Genomic DNA, 22,411 nt, shown 5'->3' with positions numbered 1-22,411 from the left:
TGGGCCGCATAGTAATGGGCCAAATAAGTTATTGGGCTAAGATAATACTGTTTTTAGGCTTTAAATATTTTTTTTGCTTTTAAACAATATGAATATAAATGTTATTTCATGTTTAAATTTTAAAGATCTTTTATTATGTTTTACTAAATAATTAGAAGAATAATGATTAGATTTATCATGTAATGAAATTTTCTTATGTTTATTTAATTTTATGATATTTGCATTATGATTATTACTTGAAGTTACCATTTTATGTGTTATAATTTATTTCCGCTGCAAATAATTACTCTGATTAAGTGTGACAAATAACTGTCATTCTGGCCAAAGCTGATTGACACTTATTTGATCATAAAAATTTTATTAATTCAACTCAATTCTGGCCAAAGCTGATTTGGTTGAATTAATAAATGAAGTTTATGAAATTTAATGAAGTGTGATTTGTATTTATTATTCTGTCCAAAGTTGATTAATAAATACTTATTCACAAAATTTTATTGCTCTTATTCATTTCTGGCAAAAGCTGATTTGAATTTGGCCAAAGCTGGAGATCACTCTAGCTCTGCTGGATATTGATTTTGCCCTCCTTAATGATGCTCCGGTTGAGCCTAAACCGGAAAATGAAAATTATGAAGCTCTTAAGAAGGACTATGATGAAGCAAAGGTAAAATGGGATATTTCAAATCGAAAATGCCTTATGATCATCAGAAGCTCCATCACTGACTCCATAAGGGATGCAATCTCAGATACTCAGACTGCCAGAGAATATCTTGCTAAGATTGAGGAGCAATTCAAGGGCTCCTCTAAAGCTTATGTCACCACCCTTATCAAAAGGTTGGTTGGAGAGAGATATGACGCCACTGGAAGTTTGAGGGAGCATATAATGAAAAAATGTCACATGGCTTCAAAACTTAAGTCGATGGAGATGGAAATCTCAGATGGTTTTCTTGTCCATTTCATTATGTCATCACTGCCCCAAGAGTTCTCTCCTTTTGTGATCAACTACAATTCTATGAAAATAAAGTGGGGCATTGATGAGTTGATTGCCATGTGTGTGCAAGAAGAAGAAAGACTTAAGGCAGAAAGGATTGATCATGCTAATCAATTCAAGCATTCTGAAAAGAAAAGGTATAAGAAATTTAAGAAGAAATACTTGAAGCCTAAGCCTGGTCAATTCAAAGAAAAGGGGCAATCTTCTAAGCAAGGCCAGCAGAATAAGCCAGCAGGTGGCTCCAGTGCAGAGGATAAAGGAAAAGATCCCGAAGGGTGCCATTTTTGTGGAAAAAATGGACACCGCCAGAAGGACTACATTGGCTTTATGAGATGGCTCAATAAGAAAGGTACTGATGTTATAACTTTTGTTGATGAATCTCTGTATATTGATTATGCCACCGATTCTTGGTGGATTGACTCAGGTGCAACAATTCATGTTGCAAACTCTTTATAGGAATTCGCTACGAGGAGGACCCTAAGAAGAGGGGAAAGAAGAATTAGAGTTGCTAATGGAGTTGAAGCCGAAATCAAGGCCATTGGAGACTTCACTCTTACTCTTCATACTGGCTTTAGACTTCAGCTAAATGACGTTCTTTATGTACCCTCTATGAAAAGAAACTTAGTCTCTGCCTCATGTTTGGATGATGATGGTTATCGTTATACTTTTGGAGACCATAGATGTATAATTATGTGCGGTAATAAAAATGTTGGTCTCGCCATTAGACGGGAACAACTTTATAAAATATCCTTGTGACACCACTTATCATGTTGATTCCTCCTCAAATGCAAACGTCAGTACCAAATGAAAATACGATAATAATGAGACTTCTTCGAAATTATGGCACTGTCGCTTAGGCCATATTTCGAGGGGGAGAATTGAGAGTCTCATTAAAGAAAATATCCTCCATCCTTTGAATTTCTTGAATGCAAATGTTGAACATTGCATTGATTGCATCAAAGGAAAATATGCAAAGAAAATCAAGAAAGGTGCAAATCGAAGTACGGGAGTTTTGGAAATAATCCACACTGATATTTGTGGTCCTTTTAATGTAAAATCAGTGGATGGTTTTGATTCTTTCATCACCTTCACCGATGACTACTCTCGCTATGGATATATTTATCCAATCAAAGAAAGATCCGAGGCATTAGATAAATTTAAAATTTTCAAAGCAGAAGCTGAGAATCAACATGATCGGAAGATCAAAATTGTAAGGTCTGACCGTGGTGGTGAATACTATGGAAGGCATACACCTTATGGCCAAACTCCTGGACCTTTTGCAAGGTTTTTGGAGGAAAATGGTATAAAAGCCCAGTACTCTGCACCGGGCGAACCTCAGCAAAATGGAGTGGCGGAAAGGCATAATCGCACTCTAATGGATATGGTACGAAGTATGTTGAGTCACTCCACTTTGCCTGTAAATTTGTGGATGGAAGCTCTAAAGACAGCTGCACACATTCTTAATAGAGTTCCCAGCAAATCAGTTCCTAAGACACCTTTTGAATTATGGATTGGGAAGAAACCAACTCTAAATTATTTATATGTGTGGGGCTGCCCTGATGAAGCTCGAGTTTTCAATCCAAATATGGGAAAGTTAGACCCCAAGACAATTAGTTGTCATTTTATTGTTTATCCTGATAAGTCGAAGGCATATCGGTTTTATTGCCCAAATCAGTTTAATAAGTTTGCTGAAACAAGACACGCAGTGTTCTTGAAAGATGAAGTGATCAGGGGGAGCATGACTCCCAGGGAAATTAATCTAGAGGAGAAACGGGAATATGTCCCAACACCTATAGTTCAGAATCCTATCTTCCCTGTGCATGCTGATGTTGCACCTCAAGTCCAAAGGACTATTGATACAACACCTGTTGAACCTCCTGCAACTACTTCAAGTATTGCACCTAATGATGAGCCTAATGAGCATGTTCAACAACCTCCATTTGTGATGAATGAGCAAAATAAGGAGCAACCACTCAGAAGGTCAGAACGAGAGAGAAGATCAGCTATTCCTAGTGATTATGTCACTTATATGAGTGAAGATATGAATGAGCTAATGTTGGACGATGATCCCACATCATTTAAGGAGGCCATGAATAATGAACATTCATCTGAATGGCTTGATGCTATGAAAGATGAAATAGAATCTATGAATGCTAATGAAGTATGGGACTTAGTAGAAATCCCTAAAGGAGCTAAAATAGTAGGCTGCAAATGGGTCTACAAAACTAAACGTGACTCCAAGGGTAACATCGAAAGGTTCAAAGCAAGACTCGTGGCAAAAGGTTTTAGACAGAGAGAAGGCATTGATTACAATGAAACCTTCTCCCCTGTTTCTTCTAAAGACTCATTCAGAATTGTTATGGCACTTGTGGCTCATTATGATTTGGAATTGCATCAAATGGATGTTAAAACGGCATTCCTGAATGGTGATTTGTATGAGGATGTTTACATGGCTCAACCTGAGGGTTTTGTTGTGGAAGAAAAGGAACATTTGGGATGTCATTTGAAGAAATCCATTTATGGACTGAAACAACCATCAAGACAGTGGTATCTTAAGTTTGATCAAATTATCAGAGAATTTGGTTTTGAAGAGAATAAAAAGGATAACTGCATTTATGTTAAGTTTAAGGGGAGTAAATTCATCTTCCTGATATTATATGTTGATGATATACTCTTGGCCAGTAGTGATAAGAATCTACTGCTTTAAACAAAGAGGTTCCTTACCTCTAAGTTTGAAATGAAAGATCTCGGTGAAGCCACTTATGTTCTGGGCATAGAAATTCACCGAAATAGATCCAAAGGGATCTTGGGGCTATCTCAGAAGACATATATAGAAAAGGTGCTAAAAAAGTACAATATGCATAAGTGTTCAGCCTCGCCTGCTCCTATAGTTAAGGACGATAAGTTTGGAAAATTCCAATGTCCAAAGAATGAGTATGAAGCTGCGTAGATGAAGTCAATACCATATGCTTCGGCTGTCAGAAGCATAATGTATGCACAAGTGTGCACTCGCCCTAATTTGACATTCGTGACCGAGATGCTTGGCAGATTTCAGTCAAATCCAGGACCAGAACACTGGAAGTTAGCCAAAAAGACCTTTCGCTATTTGCAAGGCACTAAAGATCTCATGCTCACATATAAGAAGTCTGATAACTTTGAAGTCATAGGTTACTCAGACGCTAATTTTGCGGGATGTGTTGACACTAAGAAATCCACGTCAGGTTATATCTTCACACTCGCAGGAGGAGCTATATCGTGGAAAAGCTCCAAACAAAGTGTTACTGCATCGTCGACAATGCAGGCTGAATATGTGGTATGTTATGAGGCTACCGGGCAGGCAGTAAGGCTGAAGAACTTTATCCCGGGACTTAGAGTGGTTGACAGCATTTCAAAGCCACTCACGTTATACTGCGATAATCAACCAGCAGTAATCTATTCGAGTAACAACAAGTCAATGAGTGGAGCCAAGCACATTGACATTAAGTACCATGTAGTGAAAGAAGGGATCCAGGATCAGACAATAAGTATTAAATATATAAACACTAAGTCTATGTTGGCGGATCCACTCACAAAGGGCCTACCACCCAGTGTATTCAAAGATCACGTTACCGGTATGGGTCTGGTAGATAAGCCCTTGATCCTGGATTAGTTGGGACCAATGTGACATCGTCTCCCCAAAATCCTAATGTGGACTTTCTCTGATATCGTTCAGGAACCATAGTCACTTAGTTCAGTAGTACTTAATTGACTATTGTAACTTAGTGTCTTGGTGTACTGTCTGTCAAAGAGTGGGTCTGTAAGTTTGTATAAGTCTGATGTAATAAGTTCATGGAGCTCCTAAGTTAAAGAAGTTTGTTTCAAAATAAAGTGGTATGTTATAGTCACTGGGTTCAGTGGTGCATGTTATTAGCCATTGTAATCCTTTTGTCTTGATGTGCTATTTTATTAAGAAATAAACTTATAAGTTTAAGTCCTACGATCAAGGGGGAGAATGTTGGGATGATGATCTGTGAGCTTAAACAATAAGCTCATTGAATGAATGAACAGTAAAGTGATAAGATGAATTAATGAAAGAAAAACAAAGAACTGGAACGAACGTTCCCGTGCCGTCCTGATCAGGGACGGCAACCGACCCAAACCATGGCGGTTCCCCCCGGTGTGCAACGGGTATAAATAATGGGGTAAGAAACCCGTGCAAAGGTATTGATCACCTTCCCGTTGCCAACACCGGGGAACAAAAACCGACACACACACACACACACACACACACACACACACACACTAAGAACATACACACAGAGGCAAGTGATGGGAGGTCCTAGTGACCAAGGTATGTGCATCTCATGACATTCTTGTGGTTCCTTTTGATCTAGAGATCCTAGAATATCTAACAAGTACAACTAATACATGCTAAATTGTTACGCAGGGGGCACCACTTCTCTAATTCTTATCGCTGAGTTGCCTTTGTAAATAACCAAGTGCTATCTCATGGCGTCTGATTTGTGCATCGCTGAACCCTGTGGTGTCCACTGCTGTCAGGTCCAGGTACTTGTTCAAGAGATCAACCTTTGCCTTCTTTCTGTACCTTCTGTTGCTTTTGCCATCGTTTTTGCCTTCACTTGCGTTGCTTCATGATACAGTTTCATCTTCTCAGTTTTGAGGCTTTCTAAAGTCAAATATGATATATGCTTCTTCTCTTTGCCTTTCAGTCTAGCTTTTGCCTGCTTCTGACCTTTTGGTCGAGGGTTCTCACTTGGGCTTGCCTCCTCGTTCTGTTGATTGGAAGATGTGTAAGCCCCTGATGCATTGTTCTTCAATCTCTTGCTTGAGGTTATCTCTTGGTTCTCTTCTCTTTTTGTCCATTTCTGTTGATCCTTCACCGCTCTCCACAAGTAATATAATCCAATGTGAATGGTTATTGATTTCTGTTTATAAACTGCATGTGCTATCTTGATCATCAGATTCTCCACTAGCACGAGCCCTCATCATTCTGACCTAACACCCATTAAAATGAACCACAAACTTGTTGGTCTTTGTCCGGTGGGTCTTGCATTGTGGAATTTTTCTTCTTCGATATTCAAGGACATTGCTATTGAATTCTGCCACTATCTCTTCCAGAAATTTTCACCTTTCTGTGAATTCCTCTTAACTGAATCATTGGAATGATGTAGCCATGAACTGATTAGCTTCAAATTTTCTTCTTTATTCCAATTCATACCCCTCCTTTCTTTCCTTTGCCTTCACTATTGTCACTCCACTCATGATTGATGAAAGATCCATTCACTTGTGCTACTGCAGACACTGGAGATGCTGGACTGGAACTGCCTGCTCCAAGAACAAAAGGCATTGACTCAATTGGTGATGAGGATTGAACACCTTCAACGCTCCTCTTCCAAACACTCCATTGGGAGAAAGGTTGAAGTTGCCTTCATATGGATTGCCTAGATTGAAAGGGTTGAAATTTTTGGAGGGAAGCCATATATAAGGGTAAAAGGGTTGAAATTTGGAGGGTGCAATACGGGGATTGGAATTTTTGGTTGAATTGAGGTGGAAAGTTGGTAGCAGACTGTGATGGTGGGTTCCTTGGTGTGTTTTGACTACTGTGGAGGTGAGGGATTTGAAGGATTGAAGCTAGGCGTACAATCCATGGTAGTTTTTTTCCTGTAATTTTTCTTGTGTTTGTGGTAGCTAGGTCAAATGTGAGATGCGGGGCCGCTATTCCTAGAAACATAAATAGTCTTGTGCAACGGCTACATCCCCTCTCCAACAGTCATGTAATAAATGCATTATTCCTTGTTGAGGCACTGTTGAAGAATAGTAGTTTAATATTGAAACGAGTGCAAAAGCAGGACCTCTATTTATATAGTTTTCCATCCATCCTGGCCCTGTGGGTGAGCCCACGACCCGACCTTTTAGCTAGACGTGGGCATGGTCCGGCACAAAGTTAATCGGGCTCGGACCGGCCCGACATGGGCCTCGTGCTGTGAATGGGTTGACGCCTCTGCACATGTTCCGGCCCAGCACGAATAAGCCTCAGCCCCACCAGGCACGTCTATGTATATATGTATGTTTGAATGTGTATGTGTGAATGAAACTGTTTGCATTTGAGAATGTGTTAAGATTTCAATAATTTTTTTTCAAATTTTAATTTTTGAGATAATTCTAGATTAAAGAAGGAATTAATGGCTACATGGGCTAACGGGCTGGCACGACACACACAACATAGTACGGATAATAGATCTTCGTAACGTGCATGGGCCGAGACCTCGGCACGTGGGCTAGCCTGGTCCGGCACAAATAAGTAATCAGGCCGGGCCGGGCGGCTCTAACGACCATCTATACCTCTACCTAGAGTTTGACTAGCACATCTCCTCTCCACTATTTGGTCAGGGTGCAAGTCTAAAAAAATTCCTTTAGCACCCTCAAAAAGCCACACTTAAGCTGCCCTAACACCCAAGTGGTAGTGCTTAGTTTATTCGAGAGAACGCTAGATGTTGGTTCTACGGTTGGAGAGCGCCCGATTTAGTAGTCCCTCCATATTGTATATCAACACGGTCTTCAAAAACAACTCTGACCATTTTTATTTTGCTTAAAAAAATTATAAATATAGTCAATATATTTTTACAAAATTATATTTCAAGATGAATCTAATTACATTGCTTATATATTTGTAAATTAAATCTAAAACAGTTTATTTATAATCAAAATTTAAGATATTTAATTTAAGACAAACTTAGAACGACCTTCATTTTTATTTTTAGGATACGAAGGGAGTAAAACGAGTGGCAGACCGGCGCGCCGGCAGCAGATCTCTTGCTGCCGCGGCGGCTACTTGCTTTCTCTCGGCAGTCGGCACTCCGGGCCACAAGCTCCAATCGGGGCATGTCGCTGCCACCGCACAGGATGAGGGGAGCTGAGTGCGCTGTGCAGGTAGTACACACGCGCGCTCATTGTGTCCGTCCGTCTAGGGCTGGGCATTCGGTTAGTGCGGTTAAATCGGTTCGGTTAATTCGGTTTTGAAATATTTCGGTTATGACAAACTCTTAACCGAAATTGTAGCCAGAAATCTTTTAACCGCGTAAATTCGGTTGCGGTTAAATCGGTTTGGTTTTGCGGTTAACCGTAATGTATACAATACATAAATAACAAGCAAATTAGAATGAAATTATGACATCAACTACAAGCTATTGGCCACTAAAATAAGCTTAGAAAGCTAGAAAAACAATTAATGTAGCCTCACTTAGATATCTTAATTATGAAAACCAAGAATTCTTGATATCTCACATGATTATACATATATTTAAGACATAAGATAAATACATATTACACTCAACTTGCTAAATCGGTTAATTCGGTTAAATCGGTTAGTGACACATCAAAACCGAAATAATATGCGGTTAAAGAATATCTCAAAAAATTTAACCGCAAAATTAACCATTAACCGAATTAACCGACTTTTACGGTTAAAGCAGTTCGGTTCGGTTCGGTTAATCGGTTTCGGTTATATTTTGCCCACCCCTACGTCCGTCTCCGTCGTCCCTCGTCAGTGCGGGGCCGAACCGATCGATTCCACTGCACTGCACCTTTTCTGTCGCATGTGTGTGGATCGCGCGCATCGCTTTTGCATTCTTCTCACAAGTATTTTATTTAGCTGCATGCTTGCTTTCTGTCAGTGTCACATGCGTGGACACGTCTTTCTGAATGACTAGTCAGTCTGTCCCCCGGCCGGCAAACTGCTGCTGCTACCTGCGACTCGCCGAGAAGGACAGATGATTATGCGCCTCGTTCTTCATAAAAGGCTTGAATTCGGGTGCCGCTAAAATGCCAGCTATATACGTAGCCAGCATTTTCTTTTCCAGAAGCTTAGCACAGATATTTGCACGTAGCATCATGCCAAGTAATGTGATTGGAACAAGATTGATCTTTTCTCCGACAGACAATTAATGCTTTTTTTTGTCTTTCTAAAACCAATTAATGTTTTTTTCTCTGAATTTTTATTCAAGTTCTACTCCATCCGTCCCAAAAAATAAGTCATTCTAGAAATTCTAGTACAAATTAACAAGAAGGTAAAATGATCACGTTTGCCCATATTAATTATCTATATTTGACACTAATTGATTCTTGCATGTATTTGCACTTTGTAAATACTAAATAGGATAAGATGATTGTTTTTCACGCTGAATGTTTGGTCTCTTTTGCCGCGAGGACGTTTCCTAGGAATCCTAGGTTCTTGTGATCGGTAGCAGGGAGGCGCATGATTGAATGTCAGTCCTCTTCCTCCTTCAGACTATTTCCGTTCCCCTTTTTCTTTCGTTCTCCGAACGTTTCTGGTCATTTGTGAACTATGGTATTTCCGTTTTGTAAAGGAAATGGAGTTATCCTCGTGTCAAAAAATGGTTTATTTTTTGGGACAAATTTTGAACTTTAAAATGACTTTTTTTTGGAACGGAGTGAGTAGTTCTTAATCGATCTCACATCTCAAAGGGAACACACGAGCTAACATTCAAACTTCGTCTCAAAAAGGGCAAAAAAAAAAAGATAGAAAGAAGAGATACACTCAAGCCACCCGCAATTATTTTGCGTCCTGACGTGACAAAAAGCACGGACACGGACTTATTTTGCGGTGGGTACTGCTAGATCGCCGACCCAAGCACACACGGACGGCGCAGCACACCTAACACTCTCATGAGTTGGGCAGGATCCCAAGGGCCTTGCCGTACTCCACCATGTCGTCGTAGATGTGCTCCAGCGTCCTGAACTTGAACTCGAACCCCGCCTTCTCCAGCTTCGTCGACGGCAGCAGCGCTACCGGCTTCGCCAGGAGGTCGCCGGAGCTGCAGGGATGTTTAGGCCAAATTTAAAGAAAAATAAACTGCGGCCGGAACTCAAAGAGACCGATCGATCGATCGGTCGAGCCTTGCCCTTACATGTCCGTGTTCACGTTGTACTGCGGGTACTTGGCCGCCAGGAAGCGGGCCATCTCGAGGATGGTCGTGTCGAGGCCGTTGCAGATGTACCTGCCGGCGACGGCCTCCGCCTCGGCGGCGAAGATCTCGGCGCGGCAGACGTCGCGCACGTGCACGAGCGGCACCGAGCCTGAGGCCCTCTCGATGCCCTTGAGCACCTTCAGCTCCGCCTCGTCGCCGGACAGCAGGGAGAGGATGGCGGGGACGGTGGTGTACACCTGCCGGTCGGGCGCCTCGCCGACGGTGACGGACGGGCACAGGGTCACCAGGCTGATGCCGTGCTCCGCCGCGAACCTGGTCGCCGCCTTCTCCAGGAGCACCTTGGACACCGGGTACGCCTGCCCATCATCGATCAGCAAATGTACGGAACATTCAATTCAGGGCGGTTTTCAGATCGAAGTGACGATGAACAACTGCGCGCGTGCGTACCCAGAGGCCAGTCCTTTTGGCGGAGAGGTACTCGACGTCGGAGAAGGACTCCTCGTCCAGCACGTGCCCGTCGCCTTCCAGCGGCTTGCTGGAGACCGCCGCCGTCGAGGAGGTCAGGATCACGCGCTTCACCGTGCCGGCCTTGACGCAGGACCGCAGGACGTTGAGCGTGCCTTGGACACCGAGCTCGATCAGCTCTTTCTGCGTGCCACAATAATTGATTGAGAATAATTTCTTCTTCTCCATGACATGACGTAATTAAAAGCGTCACGAGCGACGGCGGCGTCCGCGCACCTCGGGATTCTTGGACGTGTAGTTGACCGGGGCGGCGAGGAGGAAGGCGTAGTCGCAGCCGGCGACGGCGGCGTCGTAGCTGCCTTCCTCGGCCAGGTCGGCGCGGAACACCTCCAGTGTGCCGAGCTTCTTGAGGTCCTCGAGGTGGGAGTTGGCCTCCTTGTCCTCTGGGACGCGGTACGACCATTCATCAGACTTGAGAATCCCTTCTTCAGGAAATAAGTAGAACACTGAACCAAGGAGGAGAGGGATTATTTAGGCTCGGATCGATCAGGAACCTAACCGGGGTGCCTGACCGTCGTCTTGACGACGTATCCCTTCTCCAGCAGCATCTTGATGAGCAACGACGCGATGTACCCGTTCCCCCCGGTCACGCACGCCGTCTTCTTCCTCTCGTCGCCTGCCGCGGCCGCCATTATCTATCTATTGGCAAGGCAAGGCGAGCACGACGAGGGCTGCTTGGCTCTCTCGGCTCGATAGGATTCGAGCGCTCAGGTAGAGAGTGGTGTGGCTCCTGAGGTGGTGGATGTCTGCTGCACTGGCTGACGAACGTGCCTTTAAGGCGCGTGCAAGCTGCTGTAGCCGCGAGCTCGATAGTCGATATCGCTCTCGGCTGTCTCACCATTGCAGTTGCGGCTAGTCAAAAGGCAACGTGCCCCACACCACAAGATGGGTCCCAGCCAGCAGCCACGTGACACGTACGGTGAGCCGGTGAGTGAGAACTGAAACGTCGACGACGACGTTCGGTATGTAAGAGATGAAATGAGCCACTGTTCCATGAAAAACACGCAGGGTTTTTTTTTCAAGGGTCAAAAGACAATGCAGAATTGGCCTAGGAAAACGATGCACCAATCGGTGGTTGCCGATCAGTTCCCATCAGTAGGTTCAACACGAGCTCAACGATCTCGTGGGCATTTAAGAACGAATGTACTACCTGTCCTTAACCGCTAGTACAGGAGGGGTTATGAACGGGATAATGGTTCTTTCGTCCACTAAATTAACCATGAACATTGAAAAATCTCTTTCTGGCAGCTGGTGCAGGATTAGTTTTCTTTTTTTTTGTTCCAAGCGTCGTGGACAACTGGAGACTTTGACTGTCCTCTTGCTCAGTTTTGTTTCTGGTGTGTGTGTTGAGAGACGACGCAGCTGGCTGGATGAAAAACCATCGAATAGTTTGGAAGGTCTATCTTGTAGATCATTGGCTAGATAGAGGTGGCAGCTGTGACAAGAAATAAACAAGGCGTGGCAATGCAATCTCTTTTGAAAGGATTGCGCGGCAATGCAATCATGGCGTAATCGGATGATGATTGGGTCTTCCCTTCTGATTAGTACAAAATTGTCTGACGTCTAGCTATATAGCGATGGGTGAACCCTAAACAAAGAGCGTGGACAGCGCGAGCTCATGGACTCAGTTAAAAGAAGTGAGCGAACAGAGACGCAAAACCAGGAGGACGCCAAGCTGAAGAGGAAACAATCTCCAAAGGACCCGTGCTTTGTTTGGTGATTCTCGGAGTACTTTATTAGCCGTTGACTAAGAGCAAATCCATGTTGACTTGTGAATAGTAAGGTTAAAAATCGTAAATTTAAAAATAACGAGAGCATATAACTACAAAGTTGGGGTAAAAACACAATCAATTTTTACAACAATGGTACGTACAACACACGCTAAGAAACAAATTTTTACAACAAACATAACGGCAGGCAAGAGATTCACTTCTACTTCAATGCATGCATATGTAGTTTCTGGTTTCGGATGAGCATCAGCTGGCTAAAATTCCCAGGGCCCTGCCGTACTCGACGACGTCGTCGTACATGTCATCCAGGGTCCTGTACTTGAACTGGAACCCTTCCTTGACCAGCTTCGCTGACGACAGGCGCACTCTCGGCTTCTCAAGAAGCTCCCCGGAGCTGCCAAGTGCACGGCGGCCGGCCACTCATCGATCAGGGCAAAAACCAAGTACTGTCACAATTCAGATCTCATACAGGAGCCGAATTCTTACAGATTTGTTTTGACGCTGTACTGAGGATACTTGTGCGCCAGGAAACGGGCGAGCTCGACGACGGTCGTGTTCAGGCCGCAGCAGATGTACCTCCCTGAGGACGCCTCCTCCTCGGCGACGAATATCTCGGCGCGGCAGAGGTCGTCGACGCCGACCATGGGCACAGCACCGAACAGCGCCTCGGCGCCTCTGAGCGCGCCGAGGGATGCTTCGTCACCTGCCATTTTTTTTTGTGTGGCGATGGTGAGTTTCTTCGTTGTATTTTGTGAACGAAACTAGGAAAGTTTCTTCGTTGCAGTAGCTTTCAGTCAGTTGGCTGGCGCTGTAGCTTCCACCTCACCGGAGAGCAGGGAGAGGCTAGCGGGGACGCTGATGTGGACCTTCGTGGCCGGCGCCGCGCCGACGGTGACGGCGGGGCAGACGGTGACGAGGCTGATGCCGTGCTCCTCCGCGAACCTGCACGCCGCCTTCTCCAAGAGCACCTTGGAGACACAGTATCCCTGCAAGGCAAGCACGGTAATGCACCTGAAATCCTGAATGTGTGTGCACCGTACCCTAGGTGTGCAGCAGGGCGTGTACCCATGTTAGAGGCTTGTTGGCTACGAGGTAGTCGACGTCGGGCCAGGTCTCCTCGTCCAGCACACGTCCGCCGCCGTCTCCTCGCGGCGACCCGCTGCCGCTGGGGACCACCGTGGCCGCCGACGAGGTCAGGATCACGCGCTTCACCGTCCCCGCTTTGGCGCACGACCTCAGCACGTTCAGGGTCCCACGGACAGCAGGCCCGATAAGCTCTTCCTGCGTGCCGCGCGTCACCAAATCGCGACGAGACGAGGAAGGCAGGTGGCGCTTGCAAACCCTATACTATCCGTACCTCGGGATTCTCCGACGCGAGGTTCACCGGAGCGGCGACGAGGAAGGCGTAGTGGCAGCCGGCGACCGCCTCGTCGAAGCTGCCCTCCACGCCCAAGTCGGCGCGGAGCACCTCCAAGTGCCCGAGCGCCTGCAAGCGCTTCAAGTGGGAGTTCTTCTCCATGTCACCTACAAACAAATCGATCACACGGATTTCATAAACAAATAAACCGAAGAACACACACACCAACTGGCAACTAATAAAGGCATCGACGATCTCATTGAAAATCAAAAGGAACCGATCGAACCAGGGTCCCTGACGGTCGTCTTGACAGCGTATCCCTTCTGCAGCAGCATCTTCACCAGCGCTGAGGCGATGTACCCGTTGCCTCCGGTGACGCACGCCGTCTTCACGAACCCTGGCGCCGCCATGGTTGTAACTGTGGTCAGGTGCACCTGTGTTGGTTGCCACACTAGAGGAACACTAATAACTAGCTCCTCCAGCATTATTATTATACGCGCACACAGTGCAGGCAGGTCGGCGACTTCATGGATCGTACTGTTCGAGAGCTCCAGAGAAAAGCCGCATGCAAGCCAAAGGTTTTTGTTTGCACCAACTGGTATCGTGTGGTCAATCAGGACTCACGACGAGCTTGTGATTCAATAGGATTCGCTGCAACTGATATCTGATGATGGTTGAGTGGATACGATTGTATTTCTCTCAAGGCAGAGAGGCGAAAAGTCGGCAAGAACGCCGAAACAAGAATTATTATTGGTCGTCACCTAAACTACAAGTAACGTTTTTGTCCTAGACCACTCCTGCGACAATGATTCCTATGGCTATGGATGCTCCTCTCGTTAGGGCAGCAGCAATGGGCCGTTAAGGCCTCTCTATAGCGAGTCCAGGTAAGCATTTCCACATAAAAAAGCAAGAACGCCGAAACAAGAATTATTATTGGTCGTCACCTAAACTACAAGTAACGTTTTTGTCCTAGACCACTCCTGCGACAATGATTCCTATGGCTATGGATGCTCTTCTCGTTAGGGCAGCAGCAACGGGCCGTTAAGGCCTCTCTATAGCGAGTCCAGGTAAGCATTTCCACATAAAAAAACAAAGAGAGAAATACAATCGTATCTGCTCGACCGCTAATTACGGTGTCAAACAAAACCAGTTTACAAAACCATAGGTCCCGTTTGGTTTGTAGCGTGCTAGTGAATAGTAACACTTTGACCGCTAATTATGGTGTCAAACAAAGTCAGTCTACAAAACCAACTTCAGAACTTCCGCGCTAGTGACCCTGAAGAATCTAATGAGATCTTTGACCGCGCGATTAGAGGATGGTTACTGTAGTATCACTATAGCAAATTATCGATTAATTACTGTCATTAGATTCGTCGCGAAAAGTTACACTCATCTCTGAAAAGATTTTACAAATTGATTTCATTTTCTACTTCATGCATAGAAGATTTTCTTGTAGAATGGAAAATCGCAGCGTGAACCAAATGAGGCCACGTCGCTACATCAAGCGAGAGCCGATAGCACAGTTCCCAAACACAGCGGGTCCCACCATGAGCAATTCTCCACGTCTCTCTGCCCTTTTGCATTCTTCCTCACTCTTCCTACCTATCTGCTCCGCCATGGAGAAGCTAGAGAGTGCTAGACGTTGCCAGTGCCTGGCCGCGAGCTCACCGGGCCTGAGGACGTTGATGGGGAGGTGGGACCAGGACTCCAGGAGGATGCGGACGAGCATCGCCGGCGGCCTCCACCACAGCCGAGCTTGAGATGCTCGTCGCGGTCAGCGGAGCGAGCGCTAACCAGAGCTTAGCGGCAAGAGGCAGGGCGGGACGAGGCAGCAGGGGCAACGCGCGGCCATGGTCTCAGGCGAAACGGCGGCGCGGGCGTGGGGCAGGAGCGGCCGGCGGGCGCGGCATCGGCAGTGCGGGCCCGGAGCTGCTGGCGGGCATGGCGTCATCAGCGCAGGGCCGGAGCTCCCGCCTGGGCACGCGAAGGAGGCGCGGGTTGCCGAAGCTCGCGTGCCGCTGCCGGAGCGTGGATGAGCCGGCTGCACCGAAGCTCGTGGCGCAGCACCAATTTGCCGTCGCGCAAATGCGCAAGCAGATGAAGCCATGAAAGGCGTGGGATGTGAGCGGCCGGAGTTGAAGGTGGAGGTGGCTGCCGGCGTGAGGGAGATGGGGAGACGAGGGAGAGAGCAGAGGAAGATGATGATTAAAAAATTGTGACTCGTGGGACCTACTGAGATGGAATGTAGTCAATCTGTTGGGTGGGTAATCTATAAACACTCTCTATAGCTGAGTTGGATGAGTTACAGAGAACTTACTCTCTACAACCATTGTGGGTGCCCTTACGTGACGGAACATCCCTACGACCTTGGTACTGCCAAAAGCCTGCCAAGGTCGCTTGGAGGTGAAGGCACGTAAAAAATGTGAATATTAAGCCGGAGGTTACCTTCGGTACCATGGAGGAGGTCGAACAGGAGAGGATGGTGTCGCAGATCTAGTGGTGACTTCTCGTCTTCGCCAACACGACGACAGCGGCCGTTGCTCACGCATTTTAATAGTGAGCAATGACCTCTCTTTCGCCGGGGACAGGTGCTTCTCCAATGCCGACCATTCAACGTCGCGATGCACCTTGGCGACCCGGTAACGCAAACAGTCGGCGACATATCAATCGCCAGATCTGATCCACATTCTGGTTTTTGGATTGAGCGTGGGCCGGTTTGCCAGCTGCAGTGGGAGATGTCCGGAAGGCGACATACCACTTTGCCTTCTCATCTGGCGCGCTGAGGTGGGATGTCCTTGGATCTCAATTCATCAACGCCATGGATGCTAGTTGATCTTTAGTACACATATCTTCATGTACTAAAGTTTTTTTTCGTTCTTAGATTCTGTAATAAGTTTGGCTGTGTGTGGTCACGCAGAGACTTTGGCTGTGTGCGTTACCGCAGAGGCCGGAATGTAATTCCGTTATCTAAAAAAAATTGAGCGAGGGAGCAGTTAGCTATGGTTTGAACCATCGCCTAAACAACCTGCACATATTAAATGAGCTTTTAAGGTTTAGTCTAATAAATTGCGGTACAAATAGTACTCCTCTGGAAGAAAAACAGAATAACGTGCAGATGGAGATAAATTGATGACGTCGAGAGTTTATGCTGAAAAAAAATCTATAAATCTTAAACCGTACATCCAAATTAAATTTTGATTGCAGCATTATCTTTCTTATGATAAGATCTTCAAACCAAGGTCATAGTTGCCTATGTTCGCATGATATTTTTGAAAAACTTTTTTTGACACTAAATAATTACTTTCGGCTACTAGGAATAGATATTTTAACGACACAAACAAATAATTATTTTTTCTTTAAAAACAAGCATAACTGATAAATAATAATATAAAATGAACAAAACATATCACGAACATTTGATTGTATAAGATAAATATTGAAAAATAAATATCACGAACAAATCAATCAATATGGCCAAACAATTTAATCTACAAAGCAAACAAATAATTTATCATTGCGAACAAATTAGCTCCTATAAATAATTTTGTATGAACAAACTCAACCGCCTATCAAATAAATTGTTCTTATATGCAAATGGAATATGTACATGAGCTGAACAAGTTAGTACATAACTAAATTATTTTACACACCTACTAATGAGTCTATAATATAAACAAATCGATATACAGTAAGCATAAGCTATTTTTAAATATGAACGAATAGCTTCACTTTAGAAACAATTGAATATAATTCTAATAACATTTAGTTATATAAGAAATAAGACAGATAGTGTGAACTATGAACAATAGATGAACTACAATCCGAAGAATGAATATCTGGACATAATTTTGGAATGAAACAAAGCAAAGAAAAAGAACAAAGGAATAAATAATATATGCAATGATTAGAAGGAAAAGAAAAATACAAATAGGAAGGAAAGGAATAGAAAATAAAAAAAATAAAGACAATGAAAAAATCAAAGAAAACAAAGAAAGAATAAAGAAAAGAAAAGAATTGTACAGGCAAAATTGTAAAAGGACCATCGGAATCGGAATATTTGTAGAATATTCGGGTGGAGCAAGGGCATCAAGGAACTATGTAATTGAGGTTGGGAAGTATAAATATCCTCTCTTTTTCACTGTAAGGGGTGATTTTTGGAGATTATGGTACATATTCTTACACTCCATCTTCATTTTACTATCAGAGCTACTCCCTTTCTGTTTGGACTCCGCGACTTCGGATCCAACAAACTTAAACGCCTTGTGGTGTGCCATTCATCCCGGGTAACACTATGTGCAATCTAAATTTTCTTCTACCTTAATACAATGATACACAATTCTCTTGCGTATTTTAGAAACAAATTGACCAAATTTATATAAAAAAAATATTATTAATATTTATGTTACAAAATAAATATTATTGGAGCCTGAGCGAGAATTGCATTCTATTTGGGTGGAGGGAGGTGTTGTCATACAGTAAGTAACATAATGTATTATTTTTGTGTTGTCAGTTTGTCACCCGCAAGTTGTAATTCGTTTTGGTGCTGATGCCTTGGCCTTGCAGTGGTTGTCTCGAGTCTTTAGAGCGACCTGTTGCCGTTGTTTCGTATGGATGTTTTTCCCCTAGTTGTTTTGGCCTTTGCATGTTTGTTTGTGCTCAGCACTGCAGGACCAAGGTTTTTGGTGTGATGGCTAGTAGTATGATTTTTCAGCCAGTTTTCCTTATAAACTAGACCAAATTCATTTTTAATAATACTAGAACAGATCTCTTATCGTTGTTTCAAAAAGTAGCGAGATCCTTAGAGCAAAAATAACATGTATATTATCTTACTATTATTAACCAGGGCCTTTCGAATCCTTCATGTTAGTCCTCATGAGATGCTTAGATAAAAATTTCAATATTAAATTACTCAAAAACAAAAGAAGAAGCACCATTTATCAATTTGCAAGACTCTAATCATTAATGATGATAATGAGATATTTTTTTTATTAACAAATACACACATCTGTCATTCTAAAGTAGTCATTCCATCCTAACAAATAAAAACAATTTCAGCTTTGTATATGGACAACATAACATTCAGGTACATACCCAAAATTGTATTTTTTTTCTAAGGTATATAGAACAGGACGTGGTTTGATTTAATTGAAATGCGAGGGTTTTTCTTAAAGATTTGTTGAGAGAGGATCCAGATGACGGGTTGATTCAACAAAAAGTTAAGATTTTATTTGTAAATTTCCATGAACCGGGAAGTTGGACCGCGAGTTGATTTTGAGAAAAGTTGAGGCTTTTTTCAAAAAAATACCAAAGAGAGGAGACCAAAAATACCAAAGAGAGGAGACCAGACTGTGGGTTGATTTCACCAAACGGAGAGGGCTTTTTCAAAAAAAAAAGAGAGAGAAGATTGGGCTACAAGTTGATCTATCTAAAGTTTAAAAACTTTTTCGCAAAAAGATCAGCACTCGTACGGCCCAGCCGATCCGAAGGCCGGGCTGACGACGTGGCCATGATGGAAGGGTTGCAAAAATAATTTATAGAGATTTCCCTGCAAAAATACACACCTCTATCAAAAAAATTTACCAAGCATTTGTCAAACACAGAAGCATATTTTTCTTTCTTTCGCCAGAAACCATTGGCTTATTTTGCAAGCAAATGTTTTGAAGCTATGATCGCCCCAAAGCAGAGGAGAGACATCATTAGTTGGGGAGAATTCCCAAAGCCTTGCCGTACTCGATCATGCCGTCGTACATCCCATCTAGCGTCTTGTACTTGTACTCGAACCCTTCGCTCACCAGCTTCGCCGACGACAGGCGCACTCTTGGCTTCTCGAGCAGGTCGTCGGAGCTGCAAATAAAGTTGAAGCCCAGGATCACACATCACTCGTCAGTGCAACTCAAGCTTCAGAGTTCAGAGTTCAGAAGCCGATTCTTACAGCAGTTCAGTTTTCACGGGGTACTGCGGGTACTTGTGTGCCAGGAAGCGTGCGAGCTCGAGGACGGTGGTGCCGAGGCTGGAGCAGAGGTACCTCCCCGCGGCCGCCGGCTCCTCGGCGACGAACAGCTCGGCGCGGCAGACGTCGTCGACGTGGACCAGCGCCACCGTGCCGGACCCCCTCTCGATGCCTCTCAGCACGGCGAACTCCGCCTCGTCGCCTGAGATGCATGGTCAGAGGTGGAGCTCAGAAAAGGTCGATCGCGTGGCGTGAAAATGAACAGGTACGAGAGATTCTTCTCGTCTCCCGGCCGGTCGGATCATCGTCGGCTCGCGCTCGCGGCCTCACCGGATAGGAGGGAGAGGCAGTTGGGGACGCTGGTGCTGGAGCTCGGCGCCGGCGCGGCGCCGACGGTGACCACGGGGCAGACGGTGACGAGGCTGATGCCGTGCTCCTCAGCGAATCTGGTCGCCTCCTTCTCCATGAGGACCTTGGACACCGGGTATCCCTGCGCACGGACCCAACGACGCGGACACGGTCAAGGAACGGACCCAACAGCCAACCCTCCTCACTCCTCAGAAGGAAGGGCACGGCGGCGCGTACCCAGAAACCAGGCTTGTTGGCAGAGAGGTACTCGACGTTAGACCAGAACTCCTCGTCCAGCACATGCCCGTCGCCTTGCAGCTCCGGCCTCCTAATGATCGCGGCCGCCGACGAGGTCAGGATCACGCGCTTCAGCGTCCCGGCCTTGGCGCACGACCTCATCACGTTCAAGGTTCCCCGGACAGCTGGCTCGATCTGCTCTACCTGCCAGGCACGCAACGAGTTGATTTTGCCAATTGCAAGGCATTGCTCCAGCTGCTAGTTGAGCAGCAAGAAAAAGAAATTTACAGCAGAACAGTGTCCTCCCGGGCCGCACCTCAGGATTCTCGGACTTGAGGTTCATGGGACAAGCGACGAGGAAGACGTAGTCGCAGCCGGCGACGGCCTCATCGAAGCTCCCTTCCTCGTCCAAATCCGCGCGGAGGACCTCCAGCTGACCAAGCGCCTGCAGGTCCTTGAGGTGGGAGTTCTTCGCCATGTCATCTGGGGGTTTCAGAGTCAAAATTTCCAAGCACTTGGATGATTCGGGATCATAAATTCATACCAACTTGCATTCAGATCTTAATAACAAGAGGAATAAACGATCATTATTCTGACACTGATTCTTTCCCGTCACGAGTAACCGTAATTCGTTTTACTCCAAAATGACAAAAACAAAAGCTCTTCTGAGAACACAAGTAGTAGTACTAATTACTTTCAGTTTTTGCAACTACTCAGAAGATTTCACCCTCGCTACGAGAAACAAGAAAAGCACAGATCTGAAAAAGAGGGATCCGTGAGTCAAACCGGGGTTCCTAACCGTCGTCTTCACGGCATACCCTTTCTCCAACGGCAACATATCTAGTGCAAACCAAGGATCTCGTGCAAACCCGTGCAAACCTACTAAACAAAGTTTCAAAAAATTCTGAAAAAAATCATGAATGTGCTTCTCAACTTACCTCATCTATATGTAAAATTTCATGGTCAAATTCGTCTTACTCTAGAAGTTACAAAAAAGACAAATTATCTGACAACAATAATGGTTCAAATGCATCTCAAATTTGTCTTTTTTGTAACTTCTAGAGTAAGACGAATTCGACCATGAAATTTTATATATAGATGATGTAATCTGAGAAGCACATTCATGATTTTTTTCAAAATTTTTTGAAACTTTGTTTAGTAGGTTTGCACGGGTTTGCACGAGGTCCTTGGTTTGCACTAGATATGTTCCCTTCTCCAACAGCATCTTGACGAGCGCGGAGCCGATGTACCCGCTGCCTCCGGTGACGCAGGCCACCTTCTTGCTGCTGCCCGCCGACATCGCCGCTCACCTTCCTCCCCTCAGTCCTCACTAGCAGGGCTGGATCGCCGGAAAGAGGACGGGTTAGCTCGCCGGCTCGCCGCTCACCTGAACTTTCAGGAGAAGATGCAGTCTGCTGTAGGAAGAGATGGCGTAGGTCATGTGCTGCTTCCTTCATCCTCTGTTGGCAGGGCAGCCTTCCACACGGCCACTGATCGCTGGGGCCGCGCGTCCATGGTTAGGTTGATCTCACTATCATCACTATAAGAAAAGAGTAGTGATCTTGTCAAAAGATAAAATAAAATATCAGTGTTTTTTTTCTTTTTTTTTTGTTGGGAACCGGAAAGAGTAGCCCTTGAAAAGTTGGACAATTCGAAGATGACAAACCGTAAAGACAATAAGGCTCCTGTCTCGTAGACAGTGTGCATGAACAGAAAACGTTACGGATCAAACATTATAAAAATAGTACCACCATTAAAGGTAACGATGGAACAATGACGATGATGCTTAAGTTGTTTGTGCGTTGGGCCTAACGATGAAAATGACATATTCGTGCCCAATTCCCAAAAGGATCAAGCTAAAGTGAAGATCTCTGTCAAGACTAATCTGATTGAACGCATATGACTGAAATTCTCAACCTGATTTTGAAGGTTGGCAACCACACTACAATTGGAAGGGTTTTGTTTTTTTTTCAAAAAGGAAAAAAAGTAACACAAAAGATAATTTCTTGTCAATTTTGTTACCGGCAAGTGGTTACCAATAACTAGGGATGGAGCTGGGCCGGCCCAGCGCCTAAGCCACTCCATGGGCTGATTGGACTGGTTCAGGTGGGCCTGTTTGCTGCAGTATTGAGTGTAGAGAAAAATAGGTTACGCCGGAAAGAGAAAAGGGCCAAAAAAAAACAAGCATAATTTTTTAGGGCCAAGGAAATAACTATCTCCATTTTTTCTTTCGTCCCTCTCGTTCTTTGTTCCTATCCATCCATCCCACTGGCTGCCATGGTGTCACAACATCTTTTGTCCATGATGATAGGTTTCAAAAACGTTCTA

The 22,411-nt window shown here is 44.8% G+C and overlaps 2 protein-coding genes across 2 annotated transcripts; both read right to left on the bottom strand.

Moving 5' to 3' along the window:
* Positions 1-9,443: 9,443 nt before the first annotated feature.
* Positions 9,444-11,242, bottom strand: LOC120682923 (anthocyanidin reductase ((2S)-flavan-3-ol-forming)-like). Its single transcript, XM_039964936.1, has 5 exons — positions 10,961-11,242; positions 10,678-10,844; positions 10,384-10,584; positions 9,916-10,292; positions 9,444-9,822 (listed from the first exon to the last, which is right to left on the bottom strand). Exons 1-5 carry the CDS (start codon positions 11,091-11,093, stop codon positions 9,672-9,674), a joined length of 1,029 nt encoding a protein of 342 aa, XP_039820870.1. The 5' UTR covers positions 11,094-11,242; the 3' UTR covers positions 9,444-9,671.
* A 995-nt stretch (positions 11,243-12,237) lies between these two features.
* Positions 12,238-21,498, bottom strand: LOC120681344. The gene is made up of 13 exons (XM_039962845.1): positions 21,304-21,498; positions 20,870-20,913; positions 20,400-20,566; positions 20,084-20,287; positions 19,829-19,988; positions 19,481-19,700; positions 19,247-19,392; positions 13,835-14,167; positions 13,549-13,715; positions 13,257-13,472; positions 13,018-13,177; positions 12,678-12,894; positions 12,238-12,585 (listed from the first exon to the last, which is right to left on the bottom strand). The coding sequence occupies exons 1-13, from the start codon at positions 21,381-21,383 to the stop codon at positions 12,438-12,440; spliced, it is 2,262 nt and encodes a 753-aa protein (XP_039818779.1). The 5' UTR covers positions 21,384-21,498; the 3' UTR covers positions 12,238-12,437.
* Between the last annotated feature and the right edge of the window lie 913 nt (positions 21,499-22,411).

This window comes from Panicum virgatum, chromosome 7N (genome assembly GCF_016808335.1).
Source record: "Panicum virgatum strain AP13 chromosome 7N, P.virgatum_v5, whole genome shotgun sequence".
NCBI lineage: Eukaryota > Viridiplantae > Streptophyta > Magnoliopsida > Poales > Poaceae > Panicum > Panicum virgatum.
This window is presented reverse-complemented; position numbering and strand designations above follow the sequence as displayed.